Source organism: Marmota marmota, unplaced genomic scaffold, assembly GCF_001458135.2.
Source record: "Marmota marmota marmota unplaced genomic scaffold, marMar, whole genome shotgun sequence".
Taxonomy (NCBI): domain Eukaryota; kingdom Metazoa; phylum Chordata; class Mammalia; order Rodentia; family Sciuridae; genus Marmota; species Marmota marmota.
Window position 1 is genome coordinate 20,570,388 of NW_025999853.1, and position 12,992 is coordinate 20,583,379.

The following is a 12,992-nucleotide window of genomic DNA, read 5'->3' on the forward strand; positions in this document are numbered from 1 at the left end:
GTTTGGAAGAGGATTTACCTGTTACCTTTATCACTTTTATTTCTGATGGTTGAGAATTGCAGGTTATTTTTAACTTCTTACAGTCTTCTTTGTAGATGTTTTAAACCACAGTCATCTGGCCTTCTTAGAAAATTTCTATGACAGCCCAATTACAGGCTTTCTATAAAATTTTCCATCTCTGGCTGAGGGTGGTGATGCCTGTAATCCCAGCAGCTCAGGAGGCTGAGGCAACAAGTTTGAGGGTAGCCTGGGCAACTCAGCAAGACCCTGTCTCAAAACAAAAAAAAAGAAAAAGGGCTAAGATGTAGCTCAGTGGTAAAGCACTTGAGCTCAATCCCCACTATCAAAAAAACAAAACAATAAACAACCTTCACATCTTTGAAAAGAAGTTCCTTGCTTTGTTAGCCACTGCCACATAACAGCTCCTAAATAATTATTGTGAAAAGCACACTCCAACACAAGTGATGATGACATGAGTAACTTTCAAATGTATGCCAGTATTATCCCAATGGAAAAAGTACAATACATAGCAATGATTATATAATGGAAAACTAACTAGAATTTCTTCAAGAAACATGATAATAGGAAACATGGAGGCAGAGTGAGGAGTATTTATGAAGAATTTCTCAGAGTTCTGATATGTAGACTTAAATAACAAAACCCCCTCCAGGCTGAACAGCTGCTTTGTACACATTGTTAGACAACCAGATGAAAACTTTTTAAAGCTTTAAGAAAATTACTATAAATTACTTTATAGCTTGTGTTTTGCATGGTTCAAAAATGTTCATAATGCTATAATTTAGTTTTACATGAAGATATAAGAATAATAAATATTGCCATGCATACCTTGGTGACATTTGAAAAACTCACAAATAACTTGAAATGCGATCTAGGGAAATTTTTCTACATACTTAATGTTAACTACGGAGGACTCAAGCAAGTCCCCAGGTTTTTAAAGTGTCGGCAAACTGAAAAAGCTTCAAAATAAGCCCAGCTGAATGCCCTTAAATGGCAGATTGAAAAATGTAATGATAAGGGAGGGAGAATAATATAAGCTAAAACTGGAATGCAAACATCTTTTTCGCTACAGGTTTTCTTTGAAAAGGTTTGTGAACTAACAGGATCCTTTCCCAAGGGCATGTTGGAAATGCAGGAAGGGACATGACAGAACCTGGGAACCCTTCCTTAGGCAACTTCCTATATTTCAGTTTCCTGACACACCCCTGGGTAAGACTCCTGTGATTAAAAAGACTAGATCAGCTTTTAGAAAAGTCTGCCAGGTTCCTCATTAAAGCTGAAGTTATACACTTGAGAAAGGTGGTCTGAGGGGTAATTGAATGATGGAAGCCAGTTGGGTCACTGTTCTTCATTGAGAGCCGACTGCAGGCTCAGAGCATGTTCGGAATACCTTATGTAATCCAGGGCGTGCCTGCATTCCCCCCAGGTCCAGATCTTCAGGTCATGTACAGAGGCACTTAGCAGCTTGTAAGTGCCATTCAGATTGAGGATGGGAGAAGCAAAGTGTTTGTAGACCTTTTTGGTTGGCTCTGTGTTGAAGTCCCCATAAACTATCAGGGGAATCTTGGCACCTTGGGTGATGTTCTGCAGGTTATGGAGAAGGTCACAGCCCTGAGTGGATTGAAACCGCTCCCAGGCAGTGCATGCTTTACAGTAGGTGACAACAATGCAGAACTGTCCTCCTGATTTCCTTGCACTCTAGGGTCTGAGCAATGGTCACCTGATTGGTTTTTAGCATTGTGGCTGTCAGCCTGATTGGCACTGTTGACAAGTTTGAATCGGTTTTGGAGAAAAAGTAAGGCACATCCATCTTGTCCATTGTTGTATTTGACATCTAGACAAGGTGACTAGGGCTTCAGGAAAAAGGTACCTTGATAGCCCAGTCAACTGAGGAGCAGATGAAAGTGTCAAAATAGTGGTCTACCTCTTGTAGGCACAGTATATCGGGCTGGTAAGCAAGGATTTCCTCCAGTCTAAGATAGTTCCTCTCTTCCCACTTGAGAGCTTCAGCAGGGCATTGTACAAAGTTGTCCTTGCCTTCTCCAAGAGCTTGGGTGAGGATGTTCCATTGCATGACCCTAATGGGTGAGTGGTTATGGGGGCAATCTGTCCTCAGATCCACAAAGTCCCTCTGGAACTGGGAAGATAAGTACAGCCCTGCACTCCTAGCTCTTTAGGATCAATGGGCTCCAGATGTTCTGAGTCAGGTGACACCAAATACTCTAGGTGCTGAGAAGCAGTGCTGCTGTTCAGTGTCTTGGCGAGAGCACTGTAGAGTCTGCTTGTGCCTTTTCCCATGGGGCATGCTCTCTGGGAACACGACCTCTCAGCACCAAGGGTCTTGGGAGCGGGACAATCTCGGGCGGGGGAACCCCAGTACTTTCTATGAAGTTATTATACGTGGCTACAGAGACAGTAGCCATTAGTGCCAGAAGAAATGAATAGTTGAGTTTTCTGGACTAACCATTGTTTATGACCATGTATCTTAATTTAAATTAATATTTAAAAATAGTTGTCCTACTGGGAAATATACTCGCACTTTTAAAATATATATTAGTGTTGGGCTGGGGATGTGGCTTAAGCGGTAACACGTTCACCTGGCATGCATGGGGCGCTGGGTTCAATCCTCAGCACCACATAAAATAAAATAAAGATGTTGTGTCCACCAAAAACTGAAAAATAAATATTAAAAACTTCTCTCTTTCTCTCTCTCTCCCTCTTTAAAATAAATATATATATATATATAGTTTAAAAAAATTTTTTTTGAAATTTATTTGTAAAAATATCGGAGTTTTGTTGCAGTCATTCCTCAACTAGGAATTTATACTGAATAAGTCCTTTTTTGTATTGAAAGTTATTGTTGTCAGTGTAATTTCAGTGACAAGAAATTAGAAAGAACCAATTTGCCAAATTAAAAAACCAATTAAAGATATTTGGATTATTATGTAGCCATTAAAGTAGTGGTATATAGAAGTTAAGGCATGAAAAAATGTTTACATGAGGAGCACAATTCAGAATTTATGATTATAGTATAAAAGACTATACATGAGCAAAAGATAAGGTTCTGATCATTCATAAAATATTAAGTGTGATTGGATTTGGGTGATGAGATTCTGAACTTTTAGCCTTTTTAATATTTACCAGTTTTTTTAAAAATGATTTTTCTTTAATGATGAAGACATTTATGATTTTAAATATATGTACAGGTACAAAAATTATCTTCTTTTAGTTGCATTAGAACTATTCTCAAAGTTTAAATTACTGTAGCCCTATATATTTTAAGTGGTGTATATTGTGATATACATGTTTCTTTATGATGTCCTTAGAGAAAAACAAGTAGAAATTAATGATGAGAGAACTTTTCCAACATTATTGCTTATCCTGCATTAATTTTAGGGGGAAGGAGATGGGCTTTTGATTTTCATTCGGTAGTATTACAAGTGACCTTTTGGCCTTCTGAATTACAAAGATTTTTTTTATTATGGTAAATATATATAGATGCTTCTCTGTTTTTGATGGAATTACATCCCAATAACCCAACATAAGCTGAAAACATTAAGATGAATATGTCTCTAATACATCTAACCTACTGCACACTCTAGCATCATAGCACAATATGTTGTAGATTGTCAGTTGTTCCCCTGGTCACTGCATCGATGCCTAGGAGCTGCAGTGAACTGCTGCTGCCCAGCATAGAGACAATTTGTACCTCATATTTCTAGCCTGGAAAGAGGTCAAAATTTGAAGAATCATTTCTACTGAATGCATGGCCTTCACACTATTGTATAGTTGAAAATCATAAATCCAGCCATCATAAGTCAAGGACCATCTATATAACCATTACCATTTACCATTTTAACCATTTTTATGCATACAGTTCTATGGCATTAAGTGTATTCACATTGTTGTATCCAACAAATTAAAAATATTTTAAACATTAGCTTTCATTGGCTATATATAATATTAAATTAGTCTCTATTCTTTTAAAATAATTTTTAATTCCCTAAATACTTACCAAGGAACTTTTCAGTGCCAGACACTGTGTTGGGATATAACTATGAATGAAGCAGGTATGGCCTCTCTCATCTTCTGTTGAGGGAAGCAAACAGAACACTCAGTGGCGAGTGTGATGTAAATGTGAATCTGGGCCACTGTGAGACCACATCCTGGAGAGCTAACCTATTTGGGGTAGGTGCTAGTACTGAGGAAGGCTTCTGAGGAAGTGACACTGAAGGATATATAAAATCCTATTGTATATTTTAAACTATGTAAAGAATGGGGAACAGGGTTTGAGACACTAGGAACAGCATGTGAGGACCTAAGAGAAGAGGGCACAGTGCCAGGAAGAGTAGGGCAATGAAGATGAGACAAGAGGCCGGTCCAGGAGGACCTACTGCAAGTCATGGGAAGGATGTCACACTTTTGCTCAAGGCAGATATGAAACCATTGAAGGGTTTAAGCAGAAAAGTGACCCAGTTTTAGATTTAAAGATCACTTTTGTTGATGTGGAGATCAGAAGACTGAAGGGCCACTTATGGTAAAAGGAGTCAAGACCTGATAATGGATTGGGATGTGGGGAATTGGAAGGAAAAGAAGAAACAAGCAGAACTCCTCCTAGGTTTCTGAATTGAGAAACCCATTCACTGAGAAAGAGAATGCTGAAGGAGCAGAGGGGTAGGAAGATTAGGACTGATTGGCTAGTTCAGTGTTGGAAGCACCTGCAGGATACCTGAGAGGAGATGCCCAGGGGTCACTTGTACTCATGGCTAGAGATCCCAAGAAAGAAGTCTTTGCACATAAACAGTAAATGACCCAACAACCTATTAGCATGTTTCATGGTACATTTGTTCTTTTTATATTATTTTCATTTGCTTTTTTGTCCCTTAGCTGTTGTGGGAATTAATCCTGTTAACTACATTCAACAGATGGTTTCTCTTCTAATACTGACCAACACTTAAAAAAAAAAAAATCACTTTGTTGATTGCCTTGAATTTCACCTTCCATAAGTAAACACCAAATTCTGTTAAAGCAGACTTTGAGACTGCCAAATTTTTTAATGCATATATGAAAATTTTAGGTCTGAATACAATCCAAACTCCCTCATTATGCCTATATATTTGTGAGTTTCACAAGATTTCATAGTCGGCTGGTTGTAGTTCTAGCCCTAGAATTCAGGACTCTGCTTACTGGGCCATCTTATTTTACTACCTTTGACTGTTTCTCTTCCTATTGAAAATCTGTTGGCTTCGGAGTTCCTCATGCTCATGATTTGTTTCTTATGAGACATGGAACAGTAACTGCCTTGTTTCATCTTAGAATCCTGAAGCCTGGAAATATGTTTTCATAGAAAATTTATTTTAATGATAATAAATTTCCAAAGCAGAATTGGGACTGTAGCTCAGTGTTAAGAGCTCTTGTCTATGCACATAGGCAATATTTTATATGCTGTTTCAGGAACCTCATAGACTCCAAGTTAAAGAACTTGTGTTATATAATTTGGGCTACTCTCAAGGACATGTGAACCAGTTTTTCTAGAAAAAAGTACAAGATTGTCCTCATTCTCTTGAAGGATTACTTCAGTTGACTTCACAGGTGCCTTTCAGACAGTCCCTGTCTGCTGATCCATTAGTCACCATTGACTAATATCCATGTTGGTGACACACTCTCAGGAAGTTTTAAAGGCGTCTGGGTGGTACTGAATTGGATAGTCAGAAATCTGCTAATTCTTAATAGAAATTTTATATCTTAAATTTTATATCTTAACATTCTTGAAATTAGCAGCTCTATGAGAGGCCTGGTTTTTGTTGTTGCTGTTTTTTATGCTAATCTATTTTTGATGTCTCAGATTAAAAATAAAAGGGAAGAGGAGATAGAAACCACCATTTTTACTTTCAACCCCTCCAAAGGTTAAGAAACAGATGCAGGAATTGTAGTATATAGAGAAGGGCAAAGGCCTTAACCCTGACACCCGCTGTGGGTGTATTATGTTGAACATGGAAACTCACTCCCTCTGGTACGGGTTTCTCTCAGCCTCCACCTCCACTCATCTCATTCTCATCTCTGTCTCTGGGTTGGATCAAACCCAGGGATGCTTTACCATTGAGCCACATCCCCAGCCCTTTTTTATTTTTTATTTTGAGACAGGGTCTTGCTAAGTTGCTCAGGGCCTTGCTAAGTTGCTGAGGCTGGCTTTGAATTCATTATCCTCCTGCCTCAGCCTCACAAACTGCTGGGATTACAAGGGTGCACCACCATGCCTGGCCCCCACTTATCTCTTTGTGTGTGGAAATTACTCCCAGACTTTGAACCCTTCTGCTCAGAATGATTTTTAGCTAATCAAGATCACCTGCTTTTCCTTATTCACAAGTTTCTTTAAAATTCTGTTTCTTCAGAGAAGCTTCTGTTGACAAATTACAACTTTTTTGGTATTTTTGGTTTTTTTGTGGGTTTTGTTTGTTTGTTTGTTTGTTTTCTTGTTTTTAAACTGGGGATTGATCCTAGTTCTGAACCACTTTCCCAAGTTCTTTTTATTTTTCATTCTGAGATAGGGTCTCTTTAAGTTGTTTAGGTCCTCGCTAAGTTGCTGAGGCTGGCTTTGAACTTGTGATCCTCCTGCCTCAGCCTCCTAAATTGCTGAGATTACAGGCATGCGCCACCATGCCTGGCTTGGTACATTTCTTGTATCACTATCTAAATTATATCTTTTATATGTCCTCCTACCTCCCTAGAATGAAAGCTTCATGTGAGCAGGGAGCTTATTAATCTTATTTACAACTGTATTTCTGTTATCCAGGGTCCTGCCCGTGCTGGCTACTGGCAGGTGCATAGTAAGTCTTTGAATGACTCAGTGAATGAATATCTCCCCCCTAAAACTCCTCAAGGACAGGAACCATGCTTGTTCTCCTTACAGCCTGTGGCAGCACACATGCACTTTTATTAAAGTATGGTTTGGGCCCTCTTAAGCTCACTGCCTTACCATATCCATCTACTTTAGAACAATCTGTGGTTTCCACAGAAGCCACCTGGAACTTTCAGTGTTCTAGATAATTTGGGCAGTTGAAAACACTTTTTTTTTTTTTTGGTCAGAGACTTTAGCAAATTAGTTCTGAAGTTGGGCTATGGAAACAGCCTGGTTCAAACCTGGTTCAAACTCTCCTTACTGACCACATGACTGGCAGTTCCCTAAACTTCATGTGCCAAGTTTATTCAAATGTAAATCAAGACAAGCAATAGCACCTTGTTTTATAGGATTATTTTGAAAATTAAATTAGTTGCTATAGGTAAAATATTAAGAACCATTCTAGAATGCCCATGTGCTCAATAAATGTGAGTAGGATAATAATGTGATGATAGAGGTAGGATATGCTCTGAAATTTCTGTACTTTGTTATTATATGATCATTCTATTTTATTAGACATTTTTCTTTATTGTTTTCTCAAAATGGCATCATTTAGAAATATTTTCATGATTCAACTATTCACATTGTCATTTTTTTAAAAAGAAGAAACAATTTGATTCCTGCATTAGTTATTTTTAGTTATCATGCTAAGTTTATTTTCATGTGGCTACTGAGTAGATTTTTCTTCCCCAGAGTTTCTATAAGTTTTCTCTAGTTAGTGCATTTCTGTAATATTATTCTCTATATTTCTTTTATTTTTATTTTCTTATACTTTTTCTGGAGAAAAAGATTAATAAAATACTATCAGTTATAAAATAAGATGGATTTTATACAGCATGGAAGATTAACTTACAAGACTATTTTCATGAATTTTGAAAGATTATTTCACATAGACCTTAATTATATTTCTTTTTTTTTTTTTTCCTTCTTCTTACATGGTGAATCATAAATGCCAGATTCAAAGTTTCTCTCAGGAAGAATTATTTTTAGGTCAACCTTAAGAGTGGGATGGGGGTGTTGGTGCAAAAAGAAACTTCCAATTATGTTCCACACCCTTAATTAATGACTTACAATAATCTGGACTCTGGGTGTAGAAGGAAACTATAAAGGAAATTGAAATGTGATCAGCCTATGACTTAAATCTGTTTTTTGTTTTTGGTATTGCTGAATGTTAAAAGTAAACATACCTATTCATGTTTCCTAATAGTCAAAAATTTCTTTCATTTTCTGTTTGGCCCTCTTTTAAAAAAAAAAAAAAAGGGGTCTGAGAAGAACAGACAGCTGAAAAGCAGTAAGCAGTGGAGGAGGTGTCTGAGATCTTCCTCGTGTTTGCTAATAGAGCCTGTGGGGATAGGTTTGTCCATGAAGGAGCTTCTCTCCTGTCTACACGAGTTGTCCTACTTTCAGTCCACTGGAGCTCTCTGGCCTCCCCACATCCTGGAAGTTATAGGCTTGAGGAGTTAGTTTCTTTTTTGGTTGATGTCACTTAATTTAATTCTCACCAATCCCTTTCTTACAAAAAGCTTTGCTAAAGATTGGTAGGATGAGTAGAAAAGGCTCTCTTGAGTCATATGGATAACAATGAAAAATGACAGAAAAAGAAGAAAGAAATACAGTACTTTAAAAATACAAGGTAGTTGGCTTGGAAGGTGTGCAGAGTTGAATAAAAAACTAAATACCATAAAACTAAATTATTTGAGTAAAAGAATAAAAAGAAAATTGGTTAGTCTACATAGCATATTTTGACCTTTCAAGGTTTGTTAATATTGTTCATCATATGATATTTGGTTAGAAAGATGCTGGTTGCAAAATATGACTTGGCCCATGGTGCGGTAAAAGTAGCCTGGTGTGCCATATGTACAGCGTGACTTGGTAACTGTTGGGAACTTTTTACAAACAGAATCTTATTTCCTCTGCTTTCTAGATTTTCACCTGATGGAAGATTAATTGTATCATGCAGTGAGGATAAAACTATTAAAATATGGGATACCACAAATAAGCAGTGTGTTAATAACCTCTCAGATTCTGTAGGGTAAGTCCCTTCCTTTGTACATGTTTGTATGGGTCAGTTTGCTAAGGAGACATGTCATTGTAGCATTTTTAAAAAGAAATGAGGATAGGGAAGGGAAGTATAGAAGCTCATTAGATTAGACAAAGGAGAATAAAGGGAAGGGAGGAGTAATGGGAATAGGAAAGATAATAGAATTAATTGGACATAACGTTCCTATACTCATATGAATACACAACCAGTGAAACTCCACATTATGTTCAACCACAAGAATGGGATCAAAATTGTAACGGGTTGCACCCCATCATGTACGTATAATATGTCAAAATATGCCCTACTTCATGTATATCTAAAAACAACAAATAAAAAAAAGAAATAAGAGTAAAGAAATCAAAATATTGGTCCATCTTAATCTTTCTTCTTAGATTTGCAAATTTCGTGGACTTTAATCCTAATGGTACATGCATAGCTTCAGCAGGTTCTGATCATAGTGTAAGGATCTGGGATATCAGAGTGAACAAGTTACTCCAGCATTATCAAGGTAAGTCAGCTAACAAAAGCATCAGGTTCTGAATGCTGCACTGGGAAGCACCCATTCCCCTCTTTGGTGTAGTTTGGCTCTCTACATGGGGGTCAGGGGCTGCCTTTGAATTGGCCATGAACTGTGTAGTAGCTCCCATCAATAGTAGAAGCAAGAGGGAAGAGGAAGGTAAAGGGATTTTAAAAAACAATGTTAGGGCTATTTAAAAAGAAGAAGTTACTGTTCGGTTTTCAAACTCTAGTTAGCTACTTTGTGTGAGAAGTCAGGTTTAGAAATTGACATTGAATTCTGAATCTCAAAAGAGTTATATGAGTCCAACTAGATATCATAACTGGTAGAAAACGATTTCCTACTGTGCCTATGTATTGAAACTAAAAGAGAAGTGAGTTAGTTTTCTTGGCTTATATTAGAATTATATAAATCCACAATGTTATTGCACCTGAGTATAATAATAGCTATTGCTTACTCATTGTTCACTATGTAGCAGACTCTGTGCTAAGTCCTCACAGTATTCCTAATAGGTATCATATTTCCTCCATTTTTAAGGTAAGGAAATTGAGTCTTAAAGACAGTAACTTTCTTAAATAATTGCTAGAACTGTCTTAGATCTTTCTGCTGACAAAGTGCAAGGAAGAACCAAGTTTTGATCACTGCATTGTACTGCCTCCTATTGGAAGGATGGTATCTAGAAATGAATTCTCAGACTCGGTGGCAGGATTTTGCCTTTCACATATATCTCTACACTCTGTACCCTTAATCCCAACCCCCTAATTGGTTATTAAATTTAATTTGAGGCTAGGTTATATACCTTATATGAGCTGTTTGCAATTAACTCTTAATTATATAGGTGATATAGCCAAAGACTATACAGTTATGTGGTCAATAAGATTATCTTTATAACTCACTTCTCTTTTAGTTTCAATACATAGGCACAGTAGGAAATCGTTTTCTACCAGTTATGATATCTAGTTGGACTCATATAACTCTTTTGAGATTCAGAATTCAATGTCAATTTCTATACCTGACTTCTCACACAAAGTTATTCTGTCTCATTAACTGGAAGCCTAATGTTGGGTATGGTCAAAATATTTATCTTAGGTATAAAAAATGTTGGTGTTATGGGAAAATGGCCTGTAATTGATTCTTGTTTTCAAACTAAAATTGCTATAAGGTAAAAAGGGCTTTCTTTTGCCCTGTAACATACACAGAATTATGTATGTTATAGTCCATATGTATAATTATTATAAAGAAAAATAAATTGTATTGAAATGCAACTATGGGGCTGGGGATGTGGCTCAAGCGGTAGCACGCTCTCCTGGCATGCGTGCGGCCCAGGTTCAATCCTCAGCACCACATACAAACAAACATGTTGTGTCCGCCGAAAACTAAAAAATAAATATTAAAAAATTTTAAAAAAGAAAAAAAAAGAAATGCAACTATGAAGATATTAAAGATCATATGATATAATAAAAAAATAATTGTTCCCTTAATTTTTTGCTTTGATTTTCTACAAATTAGTTCACAGCTGTGGAGTTAATAGTATATCATTCCATCCTTCGGGTAACTATCTGATCACTGCCTCTTCAGATGGTACACTTAAGATTCTGGATCTCTTAGAAGGAAGACTCATATATACACTTCAAGGACATATGGTAGTATTAAGATTTTTGCTTTTTAAATAATATGTATTTTAAAATCTTGATCCATTTTATTATATGCCTTTATTGTTTTTCTAGGTTGTAGCATACTTTGCCATTATTACCAAACCAAAAAAAAAAAAATTTATTTCCAAGACTATGTTTTTTTGCTCTAGAAATAACTCTTAGAAACACCATTTATTGTAATTCTTGTCAAAATCAATATCTTTCAATGACCATTAAGTAAATGGCACTGTCTTCATCAGTATGTAGCACACTGTGACTAGTTAAATGGTGGTGGGTAAGTTTATTTATTACTTCCGATCTTTCTATCATGTGGAGCCTGTTTCACTAGCTTTAATAGCCTCCCACACCCCTTGCTTCCTCTGATTGGTGAGTTCAGCAGGAGAACCCTGGTAAGGTAGCCTAGCACTTTCACTCTCCAGCCTTAGTAGTGAGCCTGACTTCACTGTTTTTCTGTGATACTTCTTAGGAGAGAGTTGTCCTTATCCAGTGTTGCCTGTGACTCAGTCAAACCTGGCTCATTGTGGGCATCAGTTCTAGAAAGCCTTACATAAAAGCCACATTCTCTTTCAATAAGCTTTTGTTAGTTTTTTTTTTCCTTTCCTTTTTAAAAAAGTAATATTTTTCCTCCCATATGCCTCATTTCTTTCTTATTTCTCAATGTGCTTAGAACCAAGTAGGGAAGAGGAATTAAGAATTTTTTAAAGTATATGAAGTATTCCTCCTTTATAGGTAAATATTCAGACTTCTCTGATTTTTTAATAACATTCTCTCTCTCTCTCTCTCTCTCTCTCTCTCTCTCTCTCTCTTTAAATTATACTAGATACTTCCTTTTAACCAAGTATAGGCTGTTTAGGTAAAAAAATAGAGTGAACTTTATGGGGTTCTTTCCACCATTGTATTTCCTGCCTTGCTTTTGCTGTTCTGTTAAGGGGAAGCATAAGTAGACTAACGAGCTCAGATATATGCACACATATAAACTTAAGCTGAATAAACACAACCCATAAAAGTGGACAAGGACTTAAATATTCATGAAAGAAGTACAAAATAATGAAAAAGATAAACTATTTAAGAGAAAAACACTATACATGAAGATGGAATTTTTCATATTCTGAAGATGAGGGTGTTGATGAAGCTTTAATATTCTTAAGTCTGGAATGGTCTATTGAAAAATACCAAATGTTTGTCCCCCAAACTTGTCTTATATAGGTTAAAGGCATATTAAAATGAACAGAACATATTAATATTTGAGAGGAGAAAATAATCCCTCTTATCTTGACTGAAGACTGACCTGGAGGCCATGCATCTGACAGCTATGCTGAATGCGGTGCCGAATGCATCCCTCACCTGTGAATCCCTTATTCCTCACCTAGGTGGTGGCAGTAACTGCCACACTGGCTTCCAGTCATTCACTCTTGCTCCGGTTCTTCATTATCACAGTTGTGCTATTGATTTTCACAGTCACATCTCTCCTATCTATGCCCTGCTTTTAGTAGCTCACAACTGCCTACTTCAGAAAGGAGAACTCATTTCCCATTGTGTTCAGGAAATGACCTTTATTTATGTAGGCTCCTTCCCATCACCTACAGATTTATCATTCAATTTCTGCTAAGTATTCAGTTAGTTGACTACAGAATATAAAGGCAGAAGATCTTAGCAGAAATTCTGATTAACTTACACATGTACAAACTTGTCTTTAAAGGAGATTATTTTTATTTTTATTTTTTACTAATTGTTAGCATTCCTTTTTTGTTTAGTATTATTTAATTGGGTTTTAATTGAGTTGGTTCTTTGACCGTCTTTCTTCTGTAAGCATTAGTTTCTAGAAACTAGATATGTTCTGTCAGACTTACTGCATAAGTACTC

General features: G+C 36.6%; 1 protein-coding gene and 1 pseudogene across 4 annotated transcripts in view; one reads left to right on the forward strand and one right to left on the reverse strand.

Moving 5' to 3' along the window:
* The window catches only part of Poc1b (POC1 centriolar protein B), a 90,264-nt gene that overhangs the window by 32,145 nt on the left and 45,127 nt on the right, over window positions 1-12,992 (forward strand). For all 4 annotated transcript variants that reach the window (XM_015482951.2, XM_048804175.1, XM_048804169.1 and 1 more), the window contains exons 5-7: window positions 8,841-8,948; window positions 9,350-9,465; window positions 10,984-11,117. In XM_015482951.2, the coding sequence (XP_015338437.1) occupies window positions 8,841-8,948; window positions 9,350-9,465; window positions 10,984-11,117 (358 nt within the window). The remainder of the gene's footprint in view (window positions 1-8,840; window positions 8,949-9,349; window positions 9,466-10,983; window positions 11,118-12,992) is intronic.
* Window positions 1,235-2,627, reverse strand: LOC107139643 (annotated as a pseudogene).